This window comes from Thamnophis elegans, chromosome 6 (genome assembly GCF_009769535.1).
Source record: "Thamnophis elegans isolate rThaEle1 chromosome 6, rThaEle1.pri, whole genome shotgun sequence".
NCBI lineage: Eukaryota > Metazoa > Chordata > Lepidosauria > Squamata > Colubridae > Thamnophis > Thamnophis elegans.
The window spans coordinates 654746-678272 of record NC_045546.1 but is presented as its reverse complement, the minus strand read 5'-3'; the positions used below and the strand labels follow the sequence as shown (position 1 = coordinate 678272).

At 51.2% G+C, this 23527-nt stretch overlaps 1 protein-coding gene across 2 annotated transcripts in view; it reads right to left on the bottom strand.

The window, feature by feature from the left end:
- Positions 1-23283, bottom strand: part of NUP98 (nucleoporin 98 and 96 precursor) — a 39514-nt gene extending 16231 nt beyond the window's left edge. For both annotated transcript variants that reach the window (XM_032220172.1, XM_032220173.1), the window contains exons 1-17: positions 22970-23283; positions 19214-19316; positions 18126-18227; positions 17845-18024; positions 16766-16905; positions 15087-15194; positions 13736-13922; positions 13201-13361; positions 12251-12388; positions 11677-11761; positions 9075-9167; positions 6878-7018; positions 6536-6669; positions 5690-5877; positions 4377-4493; positions 2327-2622; positions 737-850 (exon numbers count right to left, since the gene is read on the bottom strand). In XM_032220172.1, the coding sequence (XP_032076063.1) occupies positions 737-850; positions 2327-2622; positions 4377-4493; positions 5690-5877; positions 6536-6669; positions 6878-7018; positions 9075-9167; positions 11677-11761; positions 12251-12388; positions 13201-13361; positions 13736-13922; positions 15087-15194; positions 16766-16905; positions 17845-18024; positions 18126-18227; positions 19214-19289 (2260 nt within the window). In that variant the 5' untranslated portion in view covers positions 19290-19316; positions 22970-23283. The remainder of the gene's footprint in view (positions 1-736; positions 851-2326; positions 2623-4376; positions 4494-5689; positions 5878-6535; positions 6670-6877; positions 7019-9074; positions 9168-11676; positions 11762-12250; positions 12389-13200; positions 13362-13735; positions 13923-15086; positions 15195-16765; positions 16906-17844; positions 18025-18125; positions 18228-19213; positions 19317-22969) is intronic.
- Positions 23284-23527: the final 244 nt, after the last annotated feature.

Genomic DNA, 23527 nt, shown 5'->3' with positions numbered 1-23527 from the left:
CAACCTTGAAATGCAAACGGTCTACAGTTCAATACAGGTAGTCCTCAACCTACAACCCTCAATGGAGCCTAAAGTTTATGTCGCTGCTGTGAAGTGAATGTTGCCCCATTTTACAAACTTTCTTGCCACAGTTGTTAAGGGAACCACTGCCCTTGTTCAGTGAACCTGGCTTCCCCATTGACTTTGCTTGTCAGAAAGTTTAAAAAGGGGATCCTGTGACCGAGGGACACTGCGACCGTCATAAATATGAGTCGATGTCAAGCGTCTGGACTTTGATCACATGACCAGGGGGTGCTGCAACGGACCTAAGTGTGAAAAGCGGCCATTAAGTCATTTTTCAGTGCCTTTTCGTAACTTCCAACGGTCACTAAGGAAACGGTTGTAAGTCGAGGACTCCCTATCCTTTAGGAGTCGGTAAGGCGGAAGGCATCTCGGCCAGAGGAGCAAGTAGCAATAGCAATAGCAGTTAGACTTATATATCGCTTCATAGGGCTTTCAGCCCTCTCTAAGCGGTTTACAGAGTCAGCATATCGCCCCCACAGTCTGGGTCCTCATTTCACCCACCTCAGAAGGATGGAAGGCTGAGTCAACCTTGAGCCGATGAGATTAGAACCGCTGAACTGCAGGTAACAGTCAGCTGAAGTGGCCTGCAGTGCTGCACCCTAACCACTGCGCCACCTCGGCCCTGAGCTGACCACAGGGACCACCCTGGCAGGAGTAGTTCCCGCCCACTCACCTTTACGGCCCACCGTGAAGTCGGTCACGATGCACTCCCCCGTGTCGGTGGTCATCCTGGCCAGCTCCTCCAGGGAGGGAATGGTGTAGTAGCCCATGCGGGTCAAGACAATTCCTGGAAAAACCAAAATCTGAGTGAGGGTCCCGGCCCCCAAAACCACAGACAGAAATGCAGTCTCTGAGCACATTAGCAAAACACGTGATTTTCATGCCTGTAAGGCAGAGCTGGAGAACATATATGACACACCTGCCAATGGTGACATGGCACGACATTTTGGGTGTACGCCAGCATCCAGCAACACCCGACAGGAACTATTCCCCCCACCCTGCTCTGAAAATGCTTTACTTCTACTCTGTTGGTGGCAATTGTTTGAGGTCTCCCTATACCAGTGTTTCTCAACCTTGGAGACTTTAAGTCCTGTGGATGTCAACTCCCAGAATTCCCCAGCCAGCTATGCTGGCTGGGGAATTCTGGAAGTTGACCTCCACAGGACTTAAAGTCCCCAAGGTTGAGAAACACTGCCCTATACACAGCACTGGACTGTATTTTTCAAATCTTTACATGTCATAAGGCCATCAAAAGCTGAGCCCATCTCTGGGACCACTGGAGTTCCCTCTACCTTTCACTGTCTCTCTGGGACAGCTTAGATCCAAAAAGAATCGTCCAAATGACCCGGTTTAGATGGTCTCTCAGGAGCTGCCTGGAAGTCCGTCTTCTCACTGCTAAGCCCCGCCTTCTTCATCATCATATGCAATAAATATGTAAAGGAAGTTTCTCTTTGGTGTGTGTGTGTGGGGGGGGGGGGGTTAAGCATCTTCTGGATTTTCGGCACCCAAAGGTTTTGCCCTGGCTGCTTCTAAGGCCTGTCTCTGGCTCCAAGGCCTTCTGCTCTAGTGATCTGCCAACCCAGATTCTGCTGCAGTTTTGGGGGAGGGCACGGAGGGGGCCTGGGAGAAGGGCATTTTCCAGGACTAATGGGGAATTCACTGACTGGGGGCCAGTATGGGAAACTGGCCTTCTGACAGCCACAGCTGGGTGATCCGGAGCATGCTTTCTTTCTTTTTTCTTTTTTTAAGGAACCTCTGAAATTTCACCCGGTTGATTTTGCCCCTTTTGGAAGACACCTGATGCCTGCGGAAATTTGGGCCACGAACTGCAACTTGGCTTAGCTTTTAGCACCCCATCTCAGCTCTCTGGAGCACCATCCAAACAATGGAAGAGTCACACAGGGGTGGGCAAGGCCAATGGCTGCTTCCCACAAAGCCATTCTGTCTATCCCAATAAACACCCGTCTGATCTAGGGGTTAAGGCACCAGGACAGAAACCCGGGAGACGGTGAGTTTAGTCCCGTCTTAGGCACGAAAGCTGGTGGTTGACCTTGGACCAATCATCCTCTCAGCCCAACTCACTCCCACAGGGTTAGTGTTGTGAGGAAAATAAGAGGAGGAGGAGGAAGTATTAAATATGCCAGGCTGCTTTGAATTCTTCACACAAAGAGAAAGGCAGGATAAAATCAAAATAATAAATGAATGCTCCATCTGAGAGAGCCAAGGGTCAACCAGCCGAGCCCTTCCAGGACTCTGACCTCACCTGCCGGATGGGTGCACTGGAGCTGCTCTTCGCTCTCCTTGTCCAGCTCCTCCTGCAGGGACTCCTCGTGGTAGGAAGCTTCCTCCAGGCTGCTTTCCAGCCCGTTCCGCAGCGCCGGCCGCACATTCAGGGCCACCAGAGTGTCGTCCACACTGTTGTTGTGATGCTTGTGCGGGGCGTTCTCCGGGGACAGGGGGAGGGGCTTGGCAATGGCATTGGCTAAGAACCTGGACATTTCCCGGGCGTAGTTGTCGTCATCCTGCTCCTCGTCCTGTCTGTGGTTCTCACTAAGCGACCTGAAGAGGAGACTCGGTCACAGAAAGGGAAGACGGCAGGCGGAAACCACCGTTCCCAAAGGAAGCTCCTTCGCGGCGTCTCCCACATGGAAGAGAACGGATTTCGCTGGCCTGGGATTTCAGTCTCGGACAAGGCCCCGTGGACAGGAGGAGGGCAGACCTAGAGTGTAAGCCGGGCCGTTCAACCTTGGCAACTTTAACACCCGTGGACTCCAATGCCCAGAATTCGGGCAGCTGAAGTCCACAGGTCTTAAAGTTGCCAAGGTTGGATACCCCTGGTGTGGCTTCACTTCCCTAGGTGAGTAAGTGGTGTGTGCATCTGTTAGGACTCTCCCTGAAATTCCTCCTCCTAAGGAGCTCAGACCCGCATCTCTTTCCTTGATTCATTCATTTAATTCGGGCTGGGGGGGGGGAGGGCATTATGGGGTTTTTGCATTGGGGTTCATTGGGGTAAACCACCTGAGAGAGCCAGCCATACAACAACAGCACTTAGACTTATACAGCGCTTCACAGTGTTTTATAGCCCCCTCTAAGCGGTTTAGGGTGGCAGCATCTCGCCCCAACAATCTGGGTCTTCATTCTTCACTTCACCAGGACTCAGCCAGCGTGCTGAAGCCCAAGCAGACCAGGAGGGAGGCTTTGAGGGTCCTTGAAGGAGTTCAGGGGAATGAATGAATGGGGCAGGTCCATCTTTCTTCATCAGATTCCTCATTTTTATTCATCTTTATCTCTCTGCCTCTCCATATCTATCACTTAAGCATCTATCTATCTATCTATCTATCTATCTATCTATCTATCTATCTATCATCTATCTATCTATCTTCTATCTACCAACCTACCTACCTACCTACCTACCTATTTATCTATATCTTATCTCCCTATATATCTACCAACCTATCTCATCTATCTATCTCATCTATCTATCTCATCTATCTATCTATCTATCTATCTATCTATCTATCTATCTATCTTCTATCTATCTACCAACCTACCTACCTACCTACCTACCTATTTATCTATATCTTATCTACCTATATATCTACCAACCTATCTCATCTATCTATCTATCTATCTATCTATCTATCTATCTATCTATCTATCTATCTATCTATCTATCTATCTACCAACCTATCTCATCTATCTATCTATCTATCTATCTATCTATCTATCTATCTATCTATCTATCTATCTATCTATCTCCCTCCCTCCCTCCCTCCCTCCCTCCCTCCCTCATGTGTGTAGGAGGACATTCCACAGGGCAGGGGCAATGGCAGAGAAGACCCTTCTCCTGGATCCCACCACTCAGAATCCTGATGGCTGGGACGGGCTGATGCGATGGGAATGAGACGCAGTGGTGAAATTCAATTTTTTTTACTCCTAGTTCTGTGGGCGTGGCTTGCTGGGCGTGGCAGGGGAAGGATGCTGCAAAATCTCCATTCCCTCCCCAGTCGGGGGCCAGCCAGAGGTGGCATTTGCCAGTTCTCTGAACTATTCAAAATTTCCGCTACCGGTTCTCCAGGACCTGCTGGATTTCAGGCCACGTAGGGTTGGAAGACACCCAGCAGCCAGGCCAACGGAAGGAATCCTTCCCAGGGAAGAGGAAGCACTCAGCCTGGAAGGAAGAGACGGCACTTCCAGCGTCACAGCTAGGAGAGCTGCAAACGACTAAACTGCAGCTGGAGCTCTTTTTAACAACTGGCTTCTGCTCCTGACATACAGGGACCGGGCAGAGATGGGGTGGGGGGCAGACGTACCGATCCCCGTTCTCAGGATAGATGGAAGGTGAGGCAACGTCATCCAGGTCGGCACCGCCAGGAGAGAAGAGGCTGCTGCTGTTGAGGTTCTTCAAAACCAGCTTCTTAATGCTCTTCCTGGGAGGGAGGGAGGGAGAGAGAGAGACGCCCTGTGAGGTTATCCTGGGAAGCCGAAGCAAGGAATAGATCTCCCTGGCAGAATCCGGCCTCCCCCTCACACTCAACCCACTCCCCCCCTACTGTGGTTCTGTTTTGGCAGAAGGCGGTGGGCCTAAAGGAGGAGAAAGAGAACATTTATAGCTCAGGGCTGAACTGTGGGCTCCTTGGTGCTCTCTGAGCTGGGCTGCTTTCTTGGGAGGCATTTCAAGACCCAACTAGGGAACATCATCAGGGCTAGAAGGGCGTGGGTTTTCTGAGAGGAGGAGGAGGAGGAGGACAACCACAAAGCCTTTGGTGCTCCCTGAGATTGGCTGTTTTCTTGCAGATTATTTCACAACCCAACTATGGAACATCATCAGGGCTAGTTGGGGTGGGGGGAGAAGAGTTTGTGGAGAGGAAGAGGAGGTGGAGAAGGACTATGATGTGGTCCTTGTTGCTCTCTGAGCTGGTGGTTTTCTCTTGTTTCGTGACTCAACTGGGCAATAAACTCACTGCTGAGGATTTCACCTAGTTGGCTAATGAAATGTCCAGCTCAGACAGCCTCGAGGGTCCCACTGTGCTGCTGCTGCTGCTTAACCTTCCTCTTCTCTCCACATATCCCCCTTCCCTTCAGCACTGATGGCATTACCTAGTTGGGTCGTAAAATGTCACCACCACCGTAGAGAGCCCCAAGGACCCCTGGAGAAGGAAGCCATCCACCTCAATTCCCCTCTTCTAATTTCTGGGGACTTATTCTGAGCGTCAGATTAAACGTAGAAAAGGAAATCCATGCCAGCTCAACTTCAGCTGCACCTCAAGCACTGAAGTTCCACGAGAGAAGGATACGGAAGCCCAGAGGAATTCTTCACATCCCACCAGCCGGGAATTCCTATCGACCCAGGAGGACAGTTACAAGGGCCGTCCTAGGATCAGCCGTGAAAGTCGAGGGCACCGCCTGGGCACTCATACCTGGGGTCCAAAGGCGGACTGTTTAGGGCAATCTCAAGTCTACCTTTAAGGCCTGTGGACTTCAACTCCCAGAATTCCCAGCTATGCTGGCTAGGGGATTCTGGGAGTTGGAACGCCACACGACTTAAAGTTGCCAAAGTCAGACATCCCTGGTCTACAACAACCCTGAAGAATCGGAGTGGGTGCGAAGGGATCCCCCTACTCACTTGGGCATGAAGGCCCCGTTGGTCAGAGAAGGCTCATCGTCGTCCAGACCGTCGAAAAGGTGGGATTTGGAGGAGCCGCTTGTCTGCAAAGCTTTGGGGCGCACGCGGGTTGCCGGGCGGGGAGTCAGTTTGTAATGAGTGGGTGTGGTCAGTGCCTTCTGGGCCGCTGGGTTGGTTGGTTTCAGCCTCTGGAAAAAAAGGAGCAAGCGTTACAATGTGGGGATGACCGTCCTCTCTAACTCAGGGCAAATTGTTCCTCTGGCTGTGCTGGCCCTTCTAGGGCTTTAAACAGCCGACCCCCTGCTCTTCCCTCAGCAATTGAAGCCCCTGTTCCCTTCGGGTGTTTTATCTGCCTGCCTGCCTGCCTGCCTGCCTAATTGTCCATCACCTAACATGCAGCAATCATCCATCCATCAATTTATCTATCAAGTATCTATTAATCCTCTATCTCCTACCTACTAGCTGTCATCTAGCTAGCTAGCTATTATCTACCTACTTACCAATCCTCTATCGCCCATCTATCTGTCTGCGTACCATCTGCCTGCCTGTCTACCATCTCTCTACCTCTCTTGAGGAGATGGGCAGTTCAAAAATGTGTGCAACCAATAAAAGAAATACATTTGTGGTGTTACCTGCAGCCACGTTTGGCTTCCTAGCATAATGATTGCTAGCAAGAAAGGCCTCTGTGGCCCCACTCCTTGTGTGTGTGTGTGTGTGTGTGTGTGTGTGAGGACTATTAACCGCCAGAGCCCCCTCCCCAAAAGTTGCTAGCTGGGGCCATCAGGTCCCTGCCCTCCAGGTTCTGCCCCAGCTGCCTTGCCAGAGAGAGCCCGCTCCTTGCCTCACCTCCTCCTTCTTCTTTGGGTCAGACATGGGGTTTCGGAAGAGAGGAGAGTCCCCGAAGGGCGAGTAGGTCAAGCTGTTGAGGTGCTGCTGCAGAACGGCCTGCTGGGCCGCAGAGACGTTGGGATCTGTCAGAGCTGAGGGGAAAAGGAAGGCCAGGATGAGCCCGCTGGCCCACCGGAGGCTGCTCAGCGGGGTGGGGCAAAGGGGGCCTCCTCGGATCGCTGCAGAGACTGATGGCGCTGATGGGGGGGGAAATAAACGGCTGACAGTCCACTTCCAGGTGCGTCAAGCACGCCAGGAGGAGCTGTGGAGGTCACCCTACGGGGGGCATGAGCAACTTACCCACAGCAGGTTGTTGTGCTCCAAAGCCCAGCGTGGCGGTTGATGTGTTAAATCCAGGAGCACCGAAGGCTCCTGTCCCGAGCGTGCCCCCTAGCTTGGGCTGCGTGCTGCCAAAGAGCGAATTCTGCCCTGGATTAAGGGCTGCAGAAGGAGGGGAGGGAAAGAGAAGGGAGGGGGGGTGAGAGAAAGACTGTGATCAACCAGCAACCGCCAAAGCGCTCCCACCTTCCTGAAACAGCCCAGAAGGACTTTGAAGATGCGCCTGGGAAAATGCTTCCGTGGGCCAACGCTGGCTTGGCCGGACTTCTTTTTAGAAAGAGACATAATTAAACCTGGCGACTTTCTCTGCGGAGTTATACCCGTAGTATAACCGCTGGTGGGTTCAGAGGTTTAAATGCAGCATTGCAGGCCGACTCTGCCCATAACCTAAAGTTCGATCCTGACCAGCTCAAAGCTGACTCAGCCTTCCGTCCTTCCGAGGTCGGTCAAATGAGGACCCAGATTGTTGGGGGCAACATGCAAATAGTACTTGGACGTTATAAACCTCCCAGAGAGGGATGGGAAGCACTATGGGGCCTTTCCCTTCACTCGCTGCAGCTGACCTCCCAGGAAGGCTAAAACTGCTTTTATTCAGATCGGCTCTAATAAGATAATCTGGCAAGTCCGATTCTTCTGCTGTTTCTCCTCCTCCTCCTCCTCCTATCTCAGCAAATGAGGGAGGGGCCCACTGAGGCTGCTTCCGTCATCTGGACCTTCTGGACTTAAAAATGCTCTCCAGCGGCTTTTCCATATCAAGGTCCTCTTTCTGCCCCTCTAGATTCTCTGACAGAGCTGGCTGGAGGGGGCTTTCAGAATCCCCCGAGATGAATCAGTAGAGCAGTGGTCTCCAACCTTGGCAACTTTAAGACCTGTGGACTTCAACTCCCAGAGTTCCTCAGCCAGCAAAGCTGGCTGAGGAACTCTGGGAGTTGAAGTCCACAAGTCTTAAAGTTGCCAAGGTTGGAGACCACTGCAGTAGAGAGCCAGGCTGTCCGCTAAGTGCGAAGACATAATTACTGTCAAGGAATCCATCACAACAGGATCATAACTGGCTTCAAATCATCTGTTGATTCTGCTGAAACTGGATTTTCGCCTTATGTAGCAGAAGCTGTTTTTTTAATCTCTGTTTCAGTAAGACGGAAGAAAATAAGAATTGGAACAAACGTCTGGGGAGATTCTCAGTCATCCAGATTATGGTGGGCCCAAAAGGGCTTTTTTTTTTCAAGAGGCAACTGGACAGTCCATGTTTTACCTTGAAGACAATTTACTTCCCATTCAAGAAGCTTCTTTGGTTCTGACTGAAGGGTGAAGGATGAGGCCACGTGGTTGTTAGCACTTGCCGAGAGCAACTGAGGCCACTTGGAGGTTTATCTGTGCCCTCAGGGTCCCCTTTTAGCAATAGCAGTTAGACTTATATACCGCTTCATAGGACTTTCAGCCCTCTCTAAGCGGTTTACAGAGTCAGCCTATTGACCCCCAACAACAATCCGGGTCCTCATTTCACCCACCTCGGAAGGATGGAAGGCTGAGTCAACCCTGAGCCGGTGAGATTTGAACAGCCGAACTGCAGAACTAGCAATCAGCTGAAGTAGCCTGCAGTGCTGCATTTAACCACTGCGCCACCTCGGCTCATTTTCAGGGTTTCAAAGAGGCCCCCCACATTAAGACTGAACAGCCCTCTCTCACCAGAGTGGGAGGGATACGTTACCCCCCCCCCCCAATCTCCTGTTTACAACACAGTCCTTCCAGCAGTTCCCAGAAGGTTCCACACCCCTCTGCCCTCCGATCCAGGTGACCCCCCAGGGCACAAATAACCCTCCAAGTGGCCTCAGTGGCTCTCAGAGAGAACGCGGACGACCAGCTCAAAGCAAGGCATGTAAATCCTTCCATTCCCCACCATTCAGTCAGAACTGGAGAACCTTCTTGGATGAGAAGCAAAACTCCTTCAAGGAAAAACAAAGAAAATCCAGTTGCCTCTTGAAAAAGCATTTCTGGGACAAATGAATAATAATTAGTGGTAATGACAGATGATCCTGGAGAGAAAGAACTGCGATGGTTGAGGCTCCTGATATTCCATGCCAACTGGGCTTTGTGAATCTCTCGATCCCTGGCCGAACTTTCTAGAAGGAATGATGGTGAAAGACCCCGATCTTCTTACCTGTCCCAAATCCCGCCCCGAGGCCTGGACCCAGAGCCCCGGTTGCAGGCTTGTTTCCAAAGAGGCTGTTTCCTGTGGCGTTTGCATTGAACCCTAGGAGAGAAGGAGGGTTGGTGGCTTTCTCGGAGCTTCAACCAGAACTTCTGCTGACCTTCTGGGCCTCCTGGGCGGTGGAAAACCAGGCAGCCTTCGGCCGAGTCTTCTACAGAAGACCCCGCCTGAGGCCACAGGGCTACCTCTGGCCCCCCAGGGACAAGGCTGGCCTCCGGGGAAACGTTCAGCAGGGGGAAAGGGGAAACTACTCAATCTAGGACAAGAACATTACGGGCAGTCCTTGACTTACAACCACAATGGAGCCCAACATTTGTTGCAAAATGAGACAGCTGTTAAGTGAGTTTTGCCCTGTTTTACGGCTTTACTTGCCACATTTGTTAAGTGAATCACTGGAGTTGCAAATTCAGTAACACGGACGTTAAGTGGCTCCTCCGTGGACTTTGCTTGTCAGGTGGCGGCAAAAGGGGATCCCGTGACCTCGGGACACGGCGACCGTCATAAATGTGAGTCAGTTGCCATGCGTCTGAATTTTGGTCAGATGACCCTGGGGATGCTGCCACGGCCACACATGTGAAACATGGTCCTCAGTCCCCTTTTCAATGCTGTTATAACTTCAAAGAGTCACTAAAAGAACTGTTGTAAGTGGCATTACCCCCACAGGAAGCCCTTGACCCACAACCGGTCACTTGTCCACCATTAAATGGTTGCAAGCTGCTCACGACCCGACTTCCAAGTTATAACAGCCACGTACGCCCACACAGACAAACACGCATAGACACACCCTGGTCATATGATTGCATTTGGCAACTGATTTCCCCTTGATGGCTGTTTATAGCATCTGGCAGTCACGCAACCCCCAGGATTTTGAATACCCCCCCCCCTCGGTTTCTAATGTTTACTTCCCGTTTCCAGCAAAGCCCATCCTCTGTGCAAACTGGATTTGCTTAATGACCGTGGCAATCACTGAATGAGTGCCATAAAAGCTGTCATAAAATTGGGCTGCGGCCTCATAATGTCACCCTTAAGGATTCCAGTGACTCCTGAACATCATTCTGAGTTCAATTATGGTGGTAAGTCTAAGATGACCTTCAAGTTATGTTTGCCTCTTTAAATTCAGAAAATAATATTTAAACTGGAATCCAATCGAATTAGGTTCTAGTCTGCCCTAGTCTTTCCTAGTCTATTCATCTCTGCCCCCTGCCTTTGATCCCCAGAGATAGAGTGGGGCTTCGCTAGTGGCAGTGGCTCTTCCATCCCAAGGACCGGCCCATAGATTTCCACTGCTCTCCTCTCCTCTGCCACATCTATTCATCTCCGCCTCCTGCCTTTTATCCCCAGAGCTAGGATGGGCTTCGCTAGCAGCGGTGGCTCTTCCCGAGGGCCGGCCCATAGATTTCCCCTGCTCTCCTCTCCTCTGCCTTCTGTGCATCCGCGTATCAGGCACTGGGCCCAGCTGTTCCTCCTCTTCCTCATCAGCCCCCTCCAGACCGAGGACTGTTGACTCTCCATCTGAGGGCTGATGGGCAGCCCAGGCTCCACCTCTGTCTCTGTCTCTCTCTGCCAGCTCCATCCCCTCTTCCCCCTTGCAGCTCTCAGGTTGCCCTGATGCTGCCCCTGACTCCCACGCCCCCTCCTCCTCCTCCGATTCGGCTGCGGGAGGGGGGCTGGCAGCCGACAGGCCACAACACCCTTTTTGCTGACTCTCAGGAAACTCGACTCAGCCATACAAATGAAGAGAGCTGCAAGTGGCCCAACAGTCTGCTCACCCTTCCCAGCACAGGGCCCTCCTGTACAGGTAGTCCTCGACTTACGACCACAATTTAGCCCAAAATCTCTGTTGCTAAGCCTGACATATGTTGAGGTTTGTCCCATTTTATGACCTTTCTTGCCATAGTTATTAAGAGAATCCCTGCAGTTGTTTAGCTGGTTACACAGTTGTTCACAGGGCCACATAAGGGGGTCACGTGATCCCGGGATCATAAATATGAGCCAGTTTCCAAGTGCCTGAATTTTGATCACGTGACCACTGAGGTGCTACAAGGGGCGTTAAGCGAGAAACACGAACATAAGTCACTTATTTCACTTCTGCCGTAGTAACTTCGGTCACTAAACAAACACTTGCCAAATCGAGGGGCGCCTTGTGCATGGATATATTTGCCTGCCAAAAGTCTCAGCCTCCCACGAGTGGTGGGGGGATTAAAGCAAGCTCACACCCCCCCAGGTTGGGAAAAGGAGGTTAGCGATCAGAGTCACGGCCACCAGTCTCGACACACAGTTGCAAAGGCAAAAATCCTGCCTAAAACCCCACATCAGTTGCTCCTTGGTGACCGGGGACTTTTCAGTCCAAGGGTGGGCAAGTATGACAACTTTAAGAGTGTGGACTTCCACTTCCATGCTGGCTCCGGAATTTTGGGAGTTGGTCCATGCATCTTAAATGTTGTCCTACTCGCCCATCCCTGCTTCCCTCCTATTCTGCTTCTGTCTTCCAGCCGGAGAAACACACAGCAGGCCGAGAACAGCCTCCAGAGAACACCGCTTGGTTGCTTACCGAAAAGTCCAGTTGTCGTCGTCCCAAACGAGGGTGTGCTGGTGGTCGTGGTGCCGAAGCCAGCAGGCTTGTTACTAAAGAGAGACTGAAAAAAAAAGGGCATTGTGTAGTTTTTACAAAAGCAAGCTCCCAGGAAGAGCATGCATTTTTTGCAATTTGCAGGCACAACACGCGATCAGGAAAGAAGGCAAAAAGTTGCTCCAGACACCGGCTGCCCTTTCCTTCTGCCCAAAAACTCCCTAGAGGAAGGAAGAGGCGAGATCTAGTTTTGGGCCAGCCTAGTTGGCACAGGTCCCAAGAGAAGGTGCCCTTTGCACCCAGGGGGCAAACAATGCAGGGGATGGACAGCCTTGTCCTAGCTGGGAATCTAGTCCTCATTTATTTACCGCTGCTTCCTAAGACTCACAAGGGAATTGCAGACAAGGACACCTCCTGCCATAAAAGCCGACAGGAGGGTCTTTGGGTAACCTGGATCACTTTCACAGGTGACCCTGCTAGGAAAATAAATACGCAAAGCTAAGTTTTTTGCCCGAGAACCGCAGCTTCCAGAAAACTGAAAGGTCAACCCACGTACCGAGCCACCAACACCAAACCCGGTGTTGGGCTGCCCGAAGAGTCCAGTTCCTGTTCCAAAGGCAGCTGCTGTGTTGGTATTGGCCGCTGTGCCGAAAAGGCTTCCGGTCTGCGTGGGCTGGGCAGCTCCAAACAAACCCTGGGAAGGACAGGCAACGTTGAGACAGAGACCCTCTGCTAAGGATCCAAGAACAGAGAGAGAGAGACCAGGGGAAACCTCCACAGGAACCAACCCCTGCTGGGGGGAGGGGGGGCTTGAGCTGATTCCGCTGACCTGGGCAGAAGCTAAACTAAAGAAGGAGTTAAGGAATAACTTAAGAGTTGGGAGGGATCTTGGAGGTCTTCTAGTCCACCCCAAATAAATGATACAGGGTCAGGGTTGAATTTTGGGGGTCCTCAGTGCTCCCTGAACTTGGTGGTTTTCTTGCAGACATTTCATAACCCAACTATGTAACATCATCAGTGCTAGAAGGGAGTGGGATTTGCAGAGTGGAGGAGGAGGAAGAGGACCGTGGGGTCCCTGGTGCTCTCTGAGCTTGGTGGTGTTCTTGCAGACATTTCATGACCCAAAAAGGGAACATCATCAGTGCTGGGAGGGAGAGGCATTGTGCAGACAAGAAGGACGATGACTGTGGGGTGCAATCTGAGTTTGATGGTTTTCTGGAAGACGTTTTATAACCCAACTAGGGAACATCCTTGATACTGAAGTTCATTAGCTGGGTCATGAAACGTCTGCAAGAAAACCACCCAGCTCAGAGAGCACCAAGGAGCCCCCAAATCCAACCATGAGCTACAAATATTCTCGTCTATCGGTCCCTACCCCCTGGCTGAGGGCAAACATGAAGGCCTGAACTTCAAGAGTTCATAAAAGATGTGGCAGACAGGAGTGTCTGAAGGGAGAAGCCATCCTACCACGCTTAAGGGCCTTCCAGAACGCCATCCTCCTCTTACCATGGTGTTGGTGTTGGGCTGCCCAAGGGTGCTGGTGTTGGTGAAGGAGAAACCCGTGTTCTGGGCAGTGGTGGGCTGACCAAAAGGTTTGCTGAAGAGGCTGGGCGTCTGCTGGGTCGAACCAAAGAGACTCCCGGTGCCTGTCCCAAAACCGGTGGTACCTGCAACACAGAGATGACGTCTCTTTTTAAAATCCTCTCCTGCGACCGGCTCAGAGTTCGAAGCACCCAGAGGGCGTGAGGGGGGCTTTAAACGGCAGCGCCCCTGGGTTGCTCTCCCCTCTGCTTTTTAAACTCTGCCTGGAATTATCCGGTGGTTTGGGGTGACAACACGATCAATACAGTGATAGACGGACCCACTTCACGTAGGGAAGGCCTTCCCAACTCTGCATTCTGGGAGTTGAAGCCCACAAGCCTTAAAGCGTCCGAGGTTTGGGAAACCCGTTCAGACCAGAGACCGCAGCAACAGCACTAAAGTTGGGAGTGGGTTTTTTTAACCAGCTTGGCCACAGCAAGGCCAGTCCACGGATACTCACTCGTTCCGAACGCTGTTTTATTTGCCCCATACGAAAAGCCCGTGTTGGTGGTGGAGGAGCCGAAGAGTCCCGTGGCCGTGCTGGACGTAGCGGTTGACGACCCAAACAAGCCCGGCGTGGCTCCGGCTCCCACCACTGGGTTGGAGGGGCCTTTCCTGTTGGCCTGATAGTCTTCCAAACGGAGCTCCTGGAGGAGAAACATCAAATGAGCGGAAAGAGGCGCCTCTTCCCCAGGCGCCAACTTTCCAAAAGCAGGAACGGCAGCCTTTGAACGCGTGGGGGAGCCTGGGGGGAGGGGGGGCTGGAAGGGAGTTGGCGGGGGGGGGGACGACACATTGCTCTCAAAGAGTTTCCAACCCCACGTGGCTGTTCCGACCCACAGGGTGAAGGTGCAGCTAAGCTAGGAATGGGCCTGAAGAGTTGTGTGAATCCCTCCAACTGGGCTTTATTCTAGGAGAATACAGACCACCGGAGTTGGAAGGGGCCTTGGAGGTCTTCTAGTCCAACCCCCCCGCTTGAGCAAGAGACACTGTAACATTTCAGACAAACGGCTGCCCAGTTTCTTCTAGAGAACCTCCAGTGATGGAGCACCAGAACTTCTAAAGCAGAAGTGTCGATCTGGCAGCCCACACGCAGGGGACGCCCACCCCAGCTCCGCGAAGGGAGGAAAGGGCATGAAACACCACGCGACAGCAATGGGATGCCGCGAGTTTGAGATCCGTGCTCTAAACGCAAGCCATTCCCCTGGTTAACTATTTCTTTTTAAAATAAGTTTTAATACACATTAAAAACATTGGACACAGTGCTCTTCCTGGCTTGGTCCTTTCCATACATATTTTGACATAACCACAAACACAATTCATTCTTTTCGTACACTGCTACCTTGATCTTACAAACATATTCCTTGTCCTCATTTGTCTGTTTGTCTAAATAGAGTCCGGTTTCAGTCCTACTAATCTTCATTATTTTCTGGTTAATTGTTTGCGCTGTCAGGAGACTCTTCCTTATTTCTAGGTTAGGCCTCCCAGAATTCCCCAGATATAAGATGGGTGGATCATAGAATCCTAGGGCTGGAAGGGACCTTGGAGGTCTTCAATCCAACCCTCTCCCTCTCCCATTCCGGACAAGTGGCTGCCCAGCTTCTTCTGGAAAACCTGCAGCCAGGGAGCTCCCAGAACCTCTGGAGGCAAGTCATTCCACTGACTAATTGTTCTCCCTGTCAGGAAATTCCAGCAAGTTCTGGGCTGCTTCCATCTGCTGCTACTCGTCTGGTGCTTTGGAAAAGAGGCTGACCCCTCCTCCTCCCCCCCCCTCTGTGAGCCCCCCCCCCAGGCCTCCAGCCCAGACTGACCTCCAGCGATTTGCTTTCATACTCCTTCATAGCAGTGATGCACTGATGCTTGGTGCTGATGTTGGTGCTGACACCAGACTTCACCATGGTGTCCGTACCGGTTGGCGCCTGGAAGAGAAACGACAAAGGCACTCAATGGGAATGCAAGTCCTGGAGGGAGTCATGCGCTGGTGGTGCCTTATGGGCTTGAATGGGGCCCCCAAAGGCTGAAGCCCCTTGATCCGAGACAATCCAGGAAATCCTGCCAGGGAACTAGTCGGCCTGCAGGCCCAGGTTGCCTTTCGGGGGTGTGTGTGAATTTGCCCTGCTCTGCAGGGCAGGTCACACCCTCCCCTCGCCTAGGCTCTGCTCCGAGTTCCGCTCTCCCTACCTGGAAGGCAGCCTTCATGGTCCTGGCCGTGTCTGCTGCTGCCCTTTCAGATGGAATGTGAGCAGGAAAGCTCCACCTGCCCCCCCGGCAGAGGCCCAGGGCCCCCCGTTTAGCCGATCTCGCCATCTTCCACTTCATCAACTGCTACAGAACCCTCAAGAATGGCGATTCCGTCCGCCCCTTAAAGGGGCCTCTGCTCTACCTAAAGCAACGCTGACGAAAGCCCCCCCCCACCCTTTCCTCTTTCTCACCCGAGGCCCAGGCAGAATACGGGGTGGGGTGGGGGGGTGCACTGGACTCAGGGCAATGGGCACTGGCCGGCAGCAGCTTCCCAAGGTCTTATGCCGAGAACGGCCTCTCGTACTGCCTTGGTTTGAGGCTTCTGTATGTGAGAGTTTCTATAGGCGAAGAACGCTCTGTCACGGTGCCATCCCTCAAGAGATGAGCTGCAGCAGTTGGAGAAAATATCTGTAACTCAGGATTGAACTGGGGAGTCCTTTGTGCTCTCTGAGTTTGGTGGTTTCGTTGCAATGTTTCATGACCCAACTAGGGAACACCAACACTTCTGGAAAGGAGTGGGGTTTCTTTATATAGAGTGGCTTGCCTCCTGACCAGCAATCAACACCCAGCTAAGCAGAGATCGATATTAATACCAGATCAACAATCCGGCAGGAAGCAACACCCCAATTAAGGAACCCCTGAAAAACTCCCAACGCTGACAGGACAAGCCACTAGTGCAGTGTTTCTCAACCTTGGCAACTTGAAGATGTCCGGACTCCAACTCCCAGAATTCCCCAGCCAGCGAATGCTGGCTGGGGAATTCTGGGAGTTGAAGTCCAGACATCTTCAAGTTGCCAAGGTTGAGAAACACTGTACTAGTATATAGACAGACGTCAAGCCCCACCCTTCCTCCACTAACGTCACCTAGTTAGGTCACGAAACGCCTGGAAGAAAAGCACAAAGCTCAGAGAGCCCTCAGGGATCCCACAAAGAGAAGCACAGCTGCTATTCTCAGCCTCCCTCTTTCTTCCAGTAATTTACACACAAATAGAACCATTCACAACGTTCAGTATCGGGTTTTCCAGAGCAGCAAAATTAACCGAGATTCCCCAGCATACTTCCTGAAAGGCATCTTGACAAGAACTTTCTAACCATAAATTAAAGAGAGTTATGCTGGCCCACGTGGAAGGACAGATGTCGGAGAGGGAACCGTGATAAATATGAAGTCTTCTTGTTCTCTTATCGATGGCCGTGAACGGCATCAAGAATGAAAGGGACTCTGCCAGGAAAGCTCGCGAACAGGACTTACATTGAATTTAATCGTGGTGCCGGTAGGGACGGTGGAAAAGCTTGTAGCCCCAAAAAGGGAGCCAGATGTGCCCCCAAAGGGGTTGGAGGCTGTGTTAGTGGTGCCAAACAACCCTCCGCTGCTGGTGCTTGTCCCAAAATCTGTGTAAAAATTTTTAAATTAAAATAAATATAAGCCCTGTCTAAATGTATCACAGATAAAACTAAACCGTCTTTTATTCAGAGATGGGGGCAATTTCCCTGCCCATTTGTCTTTCCTGTGTGGGTGGGTGGGTGGGTAAGGCAAGAACACAGGAGGAGAGGAGGGCCACCTTTTCTGTCCTCTGCAGGGAGTTGAGGAAGACAAATGGTTCCACCCAACAGGTTCCATGTTTGCTAAGAATCCATCATCCAGAAGGGAATTCTGCCTTCCAAAAAATCCCCCTAGAGGATTTATTTATTTATTTATTTATTTATTAGGCTTATATACCGCTTCATGGGGCTTTCAGCCCTCTCTAAGGGGTTTACAGAGTCAGCATATCGCCCCCACAGTCTGGGTCCTCATTTCACCCACCTCGGAAGGATGGAAGGCTGAGTCAACCTTGAGCCGGTGAGATTTGAACCGCTGAACTGCAGATAACAGTCAGCTGAAGTGGCCTGCAGTACTGCACCCTAACCACTGCGCCACCTCGGCTCTATGTAGGATGTAGGAACCACGGGATTTTGGGGGCCCAAAGGGAACAGGCTGGAGAAGGGGAAGAGGCCTGTTTTATTCCTCCTCTTGCCAATACTTAGTCCCACCCAATCTGCAGGGAAGGGCCGGAGGCTCTTGGCAGAGGTCTCAACGGAGTTCAGGTCTGCCGAGGCGACCAGCAATAAAACCAAACCCACCTTCTCTGATCAGCTGAGGGCGCTGGTTTTGTTCTAGTTCCTCCTGCCTGACCCAAGCGCGATGAACCTTACAAACCTCACTTCCCCAACAGGGCCCAAGGCTCTTCCTTTAAAGAGGCCCAGGGGCCTCCTTTGCTCAGGGCCACAAAGCAGAAAGGGCACCACGCACAGGGCGTTTCCAAGCCCCTTTAGAGAGGCAGCCATACTCACTGCCGAAGCCCACCGGCTTGTTCTGGGCGAAGGCATTGCTCTGGGTTGAGAAGAGGCCTCCCCCTGTGCTTGTGGTCCCAAACAGCCCGCTGGACGTTCCAGTGGACGTGCCGAAGCCAAAACCGGTACTAGTGGACGAGGTGGCTGGCTGGCTGAAAGTACTTGCTCCAAAGAGCCCTCCTGCAACCAAAAAGAAGCCCTCGCATCAGGCATCCAAGAGGAGAAGGGGGACGTCGGGGGGGGGGGGGCACAAAAGCCGGAGGGAGGGGGACTCTGTGTACCTGGCTTGGCCTGAGTGCTACCGAAGAGTCCCCCGGCATTGTTATTGGATCCGAAGGCAGACGTCCCAAAGGCTCCCCCGCTGGTCGTCCCAAAGCCAGTATCTGCAAAGCGGGAAGAGGGGGCATTGGGGTGGGGAGGGGTACAAAAGGGTTGAGGTTCAGCTGCTGTCATGGCCACTTTCAGCCCAGAGTGCAAGTTTTTTTTTTTAATAGCAGAGGGTGGGTTTGCAAGCCCCATCTTTCTAAATGCCGAGGCTCCAGGGATCATTAAGAAGTGCATTAAGAAGGGGCAAACCGCTGGAGGGATTCCCACATTTAAAAAACAGAACGTTACATAAAACACTTTCAACTCAGTTCCATCCCACCCACGTTCACGTTATACAAATAGTCCTCCACTTACCACCTCAACTGAGCCCAAAATTTTTGCCGCTAAGCAAGACAAAGTGAGCTTTGTCCCGTTTTACTACCTTTCATGCCACCGTTAAGTGAATTACTGCAGTTGTTAAGTTAGTAACACAGCTATTAAGCGAATCTGGGTCCCCTGCTGACTTTGCTTGTCAGGAGGTCCCAAAAAGGGGTCACGTGACCCTGGGACACTGCGATCGTCGTCATAAAATATGAACTGGTTGCCTAACACCCACATTTTCATCACGTGACCATGGGAATGCTTCAATGGTTGTAAATGTGAAAAATGGGCATAAGTGACTTTTTTTCAGTCCTGTTGTAACCTTGAACTGTCATTAAGCAAACTGTTTTGAGGACCACCTGTAAAGAAAATATTCTACATTCCATGTAAGACTGCCAAATAATATTATTCTCTATATCAGGGGTGTCCAAACTTGGGAACTTTTAAGACTTGTGGACTTCAACTCCCAGAAGTCCCCAGCCAGCATGGAAACCCCTGCTCTATGTAGTTCACAGAGATAACCCACTATTAAAATTTAAAGTATGTTGTTTAAGCATTTCCATCAAAGAGGTGGTTAAAGACAGAATTAAAACCTCAAACCATCATTCAAAGGAAGAGCATGCTAGGAGGGAAAAGAATGACCCGTCTGGGCCAAATTGTCCCTCCCTTCTCGGTCACTTACTCTGCCCGAAAGTCGAAGTTGTCCCAAATCCTCCTGTGTTGCCGCCAAAAGGCGTTCCAAAAGATTTATTAAACATGTTGAAATTATTTCAATGTCTCAAAACCTGAAAAAGAAGAAATAAAAAGTTTAGACAAACTCAGATTGTATTAGGTTGCTCCCCAACCCCAGGAAAACGACGGTTTAATGTCATGAATACATGTGAAGCAAGCTGGATTAAAAAAAAATGTTGGACACCTTAAAGCAGTGTTTCTCAACCTTGACAACTTGAAGTCCTGTGGACTTCAACTCCCAGAATTCCCCAGCCAGCTATGCTTCAAGTTGGACTTCAAGTTGCCAAGGTTGAGAAACACTGCCTTAAAGTATAAGAGAAAAACTTGAGAGGAGAAAACTGCTTAACCCATGTCTGGCTCAGATTCACAAAAGCGTAAAATAACAGACTGCTAAGGAGGGTCTTGGAAATAATGACCATAGGGTACGGTTATTAAAAATAAAAGGAATTGTTATAACATACAAGCATTAAATGGGTGGCCTCATTGCAATAAACAAGGATATACGTCCAATTTTGCAGCCATGAAGATTGTTGGGATGAGCAGGCACAACGACAGCTGACTGAAGCCTGGGAAATGGCCCCTCCTCCTCAGTCAACAGGAGTGCTGATTTACCACCAGCTTGTCAAGTAGTAGGAGGGGAGGGCTCAAGGAAACAACAGCCAACAACTTAATAGCCAGCCACCAACACCCCAATCAACATCTAAAAGCCACACACAACAGGCACCATATAAATACCACAGACTGAACAGTCCAAAGCGTCCTCTCTGCTAGAGGAGAAATTCTCTTGAGGATGGGCTCCAGCTGGGAAGACTAAACCTCTGGTCTTGGCTACCGAACCAGAGTATTAAAGTCATAAAGAAATGACATACATGATCTCTTTAGGACAAAAGTATTTCCATAATGTCACGAATACTTCTCTTCTAGACTCAAGACGGAAAGGGACCTACATGCCAATCTCCTACGTTGTAAAATATTGTAGTGTATAATGATGCAAGCAGCTATAGGTCTTAATTTTATTAGCGTTGTCAACCTTCCCCTGCCATTCACGTTTCCCCAAAATCTCAGCCAATCATATTTGAAAGACTCTCCCCATGCACGGAGGGGCCACCCAGATGCTACTAGAAAATGTCTTTATAAGGCAGAATGGAGCAGGCCTGGCCGATTCTCCCCAGCCCAGATTAGCCCATCAACCAAGCAGAAGCAGCTGAATGTATTTTATACCCAGGCTTTCTACACAGAATAAACTAGAACCTTCTGGTTTTCCTAGTTTCCTTTAGAAAGAAAAAATTAACTGGTCCAATTGCAACATGGAAATGCCGGCGTCTGATCTGATCTCCGCACAGGCAAGTCCAAAGAATTCAACTCCAACACGCTGTCGACATCTAGTAAGAGTTTGCTGATGATTAGCACGGGTCAATTTGATTTGCCCCCAAAATTAATGCAATTAGGAAAGCAGTTAAAACCTGATTGTTACAGCGTCCCTGAAAGGGATGACTTAAGATTCCTCCTGGACACAGGCTATTTCTTGGAATAGGAAAATTTATCCCAGAATTGCTACAGTTGCCTCCCCCCCCCCCCCTGATTTAGGTAAGATTATTAACTGATTAACAAGTGGTATGTCATATAAACCTATAGCAAAATTAAAGTGCTATACTCTGCTGAAATAAGCTGTTTTGTCCAGTTTAGTTGCATCAGTTGACTTAGAGGTTAAGGCACCAGGCTAGAGTCCGGAGATGGTGAGTTCTAGTCCCACTTTAGGCATGAAAGCTGGCTGGGGGACTTTGGACAGCCAATTTCTCTCAGCCCAACCCACCTCACAGGATTGTTGTTGTGGGAAAAATAGGAGGAAGAGGGCGCAATAGGTGTGTTCGCTGCCTTATTTATAAAAATTATATATATTTATGTATGTATGTATGTATATGTATGTATATGTATGTGTGTGTATGTATGTATGTATGTATGTATGTATGTATGTATAGATTTGTGCTGATAAATAAATAAAGGGAGACTAGTATAGATCAATTTCAAGCTATTTAGCTCTCATCAGCTAGCCATACCCTTACTGGGAATTGAACCTGTGCTGTATTACATCTTAGGCAGATGTCTTAGCCATTAAGCTAAGCCATGTATGTATGTATGTATGTAATTAGTGTCACAGCCCCTGGTATGCCCAAATATGGCTAGCTGATGAGAGTTAAATAGCTTGAAATAGATTTATACTAGTCTCCCTTTATTTATTTATCAGCACAAATACAACACACATGTATGTATGTATACACACACACACACACATATATGATAAAGGCTTACAATTTAATAAACAAACTCCTAGTCTAGCTAAAAGAATTCCTGGCTTCATCTACCAGCATGACACATGAACCAACCCATGTCCACACTCATTGCTTGAAGCTCTCCAGCTGTGTCCCCAGTTGAGCAATCAACTCTTGATGAATATAGACTCTGCTGTCCCAAAGGTGCTTTTTCAAGAGGCAACTGGACTTTGTTTTTCCTTGAAGAGGTTTTGCTTCATTCAGTTCTGACTGAACGATGGAAGGATTTATATTCCTTGCAGTCACCTGGTTGTTAGCGCTCTTTGTGAGAGTTCTTTAGCCACTTGGAGGTTTACCTGTGTCCTCAGGGTCACCTTTCCAGGGTTTTAAGGAGGCCACCCTCTGCCTCCAGAGAGGAGAAGGGATAGACATCACCTATCTCTTGTTTATAACCCAGCCCTCTCAGCAACTCCAAGAAGGTGCCACGCCCATTTGCACTTTGATTCGGGTGTCCCCATGGGTGCGGATAACCCTCCAAGCGGCCTTGGTGACTCAGGGAGAGAGTGTCAACGCCCAGAGGGCTGCAAGGTGTATAAATTCTTCCATCCTCCACCATCCCGTCAGAAACGAAGGCGCTTCTGGGGTGAGAAGGGAAACGTCTTCAAGGGAAAACAAAGTCCAGTTGCCTTTTGGAAAAAGCCCCTTCGGGACAAGCACGGCCCAGATGGAGGAGCTCCGTGGACACTTGGAGGCTCTGCCGCTTCCTGCAGGCAGGGATTCCTTTCCTACGTCCTCCGGCCCGGAAACCACATTGACGGCAGGTCTGCTCGGCGTCCGGCTCCCTTCCTGGGGAATTCCCCCCCTGCCCAGCTCCGCTTTGGGTGGGGGGGGGGTGTTTGAGCCATGGGGAGGGGAAGGAGACAACTAACCACAAGACAATTTACCAATTCAATTTCATTATTTAAAATAAACCCGTTCCAGTTTCCTTTTGCACCCTTCCTTTAATGCAGGGGTCCCAAAACTTGGCCTCTTTCAGACTGGTGGACTTCAACTCCCAGAATTCTTCAGCCAGCAGTCCCTGTCGGCAGAGCTGCCGGGCGAATTCTGGGAGTTGAAGTCCACCAGCCTTACAGTTTGAGGGGACCCCTGCTTTAATAGTTCTACCCCAGCGTTTCCTGGGTGTTCGTGTAAACTCTTGCCTGGCGGCGTCTAGGCCGTGGCCGGTTGTCTCGGCTCCAGTTCGGGAGGCAGAGCGGCTCTCTCCCGCCGCTCTCGTGAACCAGCAGGATGGGCCGCCTTCCCTCCACCGCAGACTGAACGGCGCCCCATCACACACACCCCGTCGGGCCCCGCACGTGACGGGCAGGCCCCGCCCACCGCCGAACAGCCGCGCGGCCCCTCCCTCCTTTCCCAGAAGCCCCCTCCCCCCCCCTCACCGCTTCTCCTCCTCCTCCTCCTCCTCCTCCAGGCTGGGCCTCCCGACGAGGGAGACGGGAAGGGCGGCGTTCGCTTCAGGGCCCGCGGCCCGGCCTAGCGCTCGCTCGCTCGCAGCGGCGCCTCTTGCGACGGAGAGCCTGAGGGCGGCGGCGGCGGCTCCGCCACCACGATACCCGCCTCAGCCGCTCGAGGGGTCGCGACGGAGGGGGGGGCGGCGGCAGCGGCGAAACTGCGTCATACACGCACGCTCGACGCTCATCCGCGCGGGACGTCAGGGCGGCGAGGCTTCCGATTGGCTGCCTTCTCCCCGGGAGCTCCCATTGGCGCTCCGTTCCCCCGACGTCGGCGCCTCGCGCTGGCTTTCTATTGGTCCCTCCCCCAAACGTCGCCCTGTCTCCAATCCGCCGCGCCGTCCCTCCTGACGTCCGTCGCCACAGAGCGCCCTGGGACGCTTCGATTGGCTGGGGAGCGGAGCGCCCTGTTGCTGGGGTGGGGAGGGGGGGGGAAGGCGTCTCAGGGCGTCCGGTGGAAGTGGGCGGGGCCTAAGCGGGTGCGCT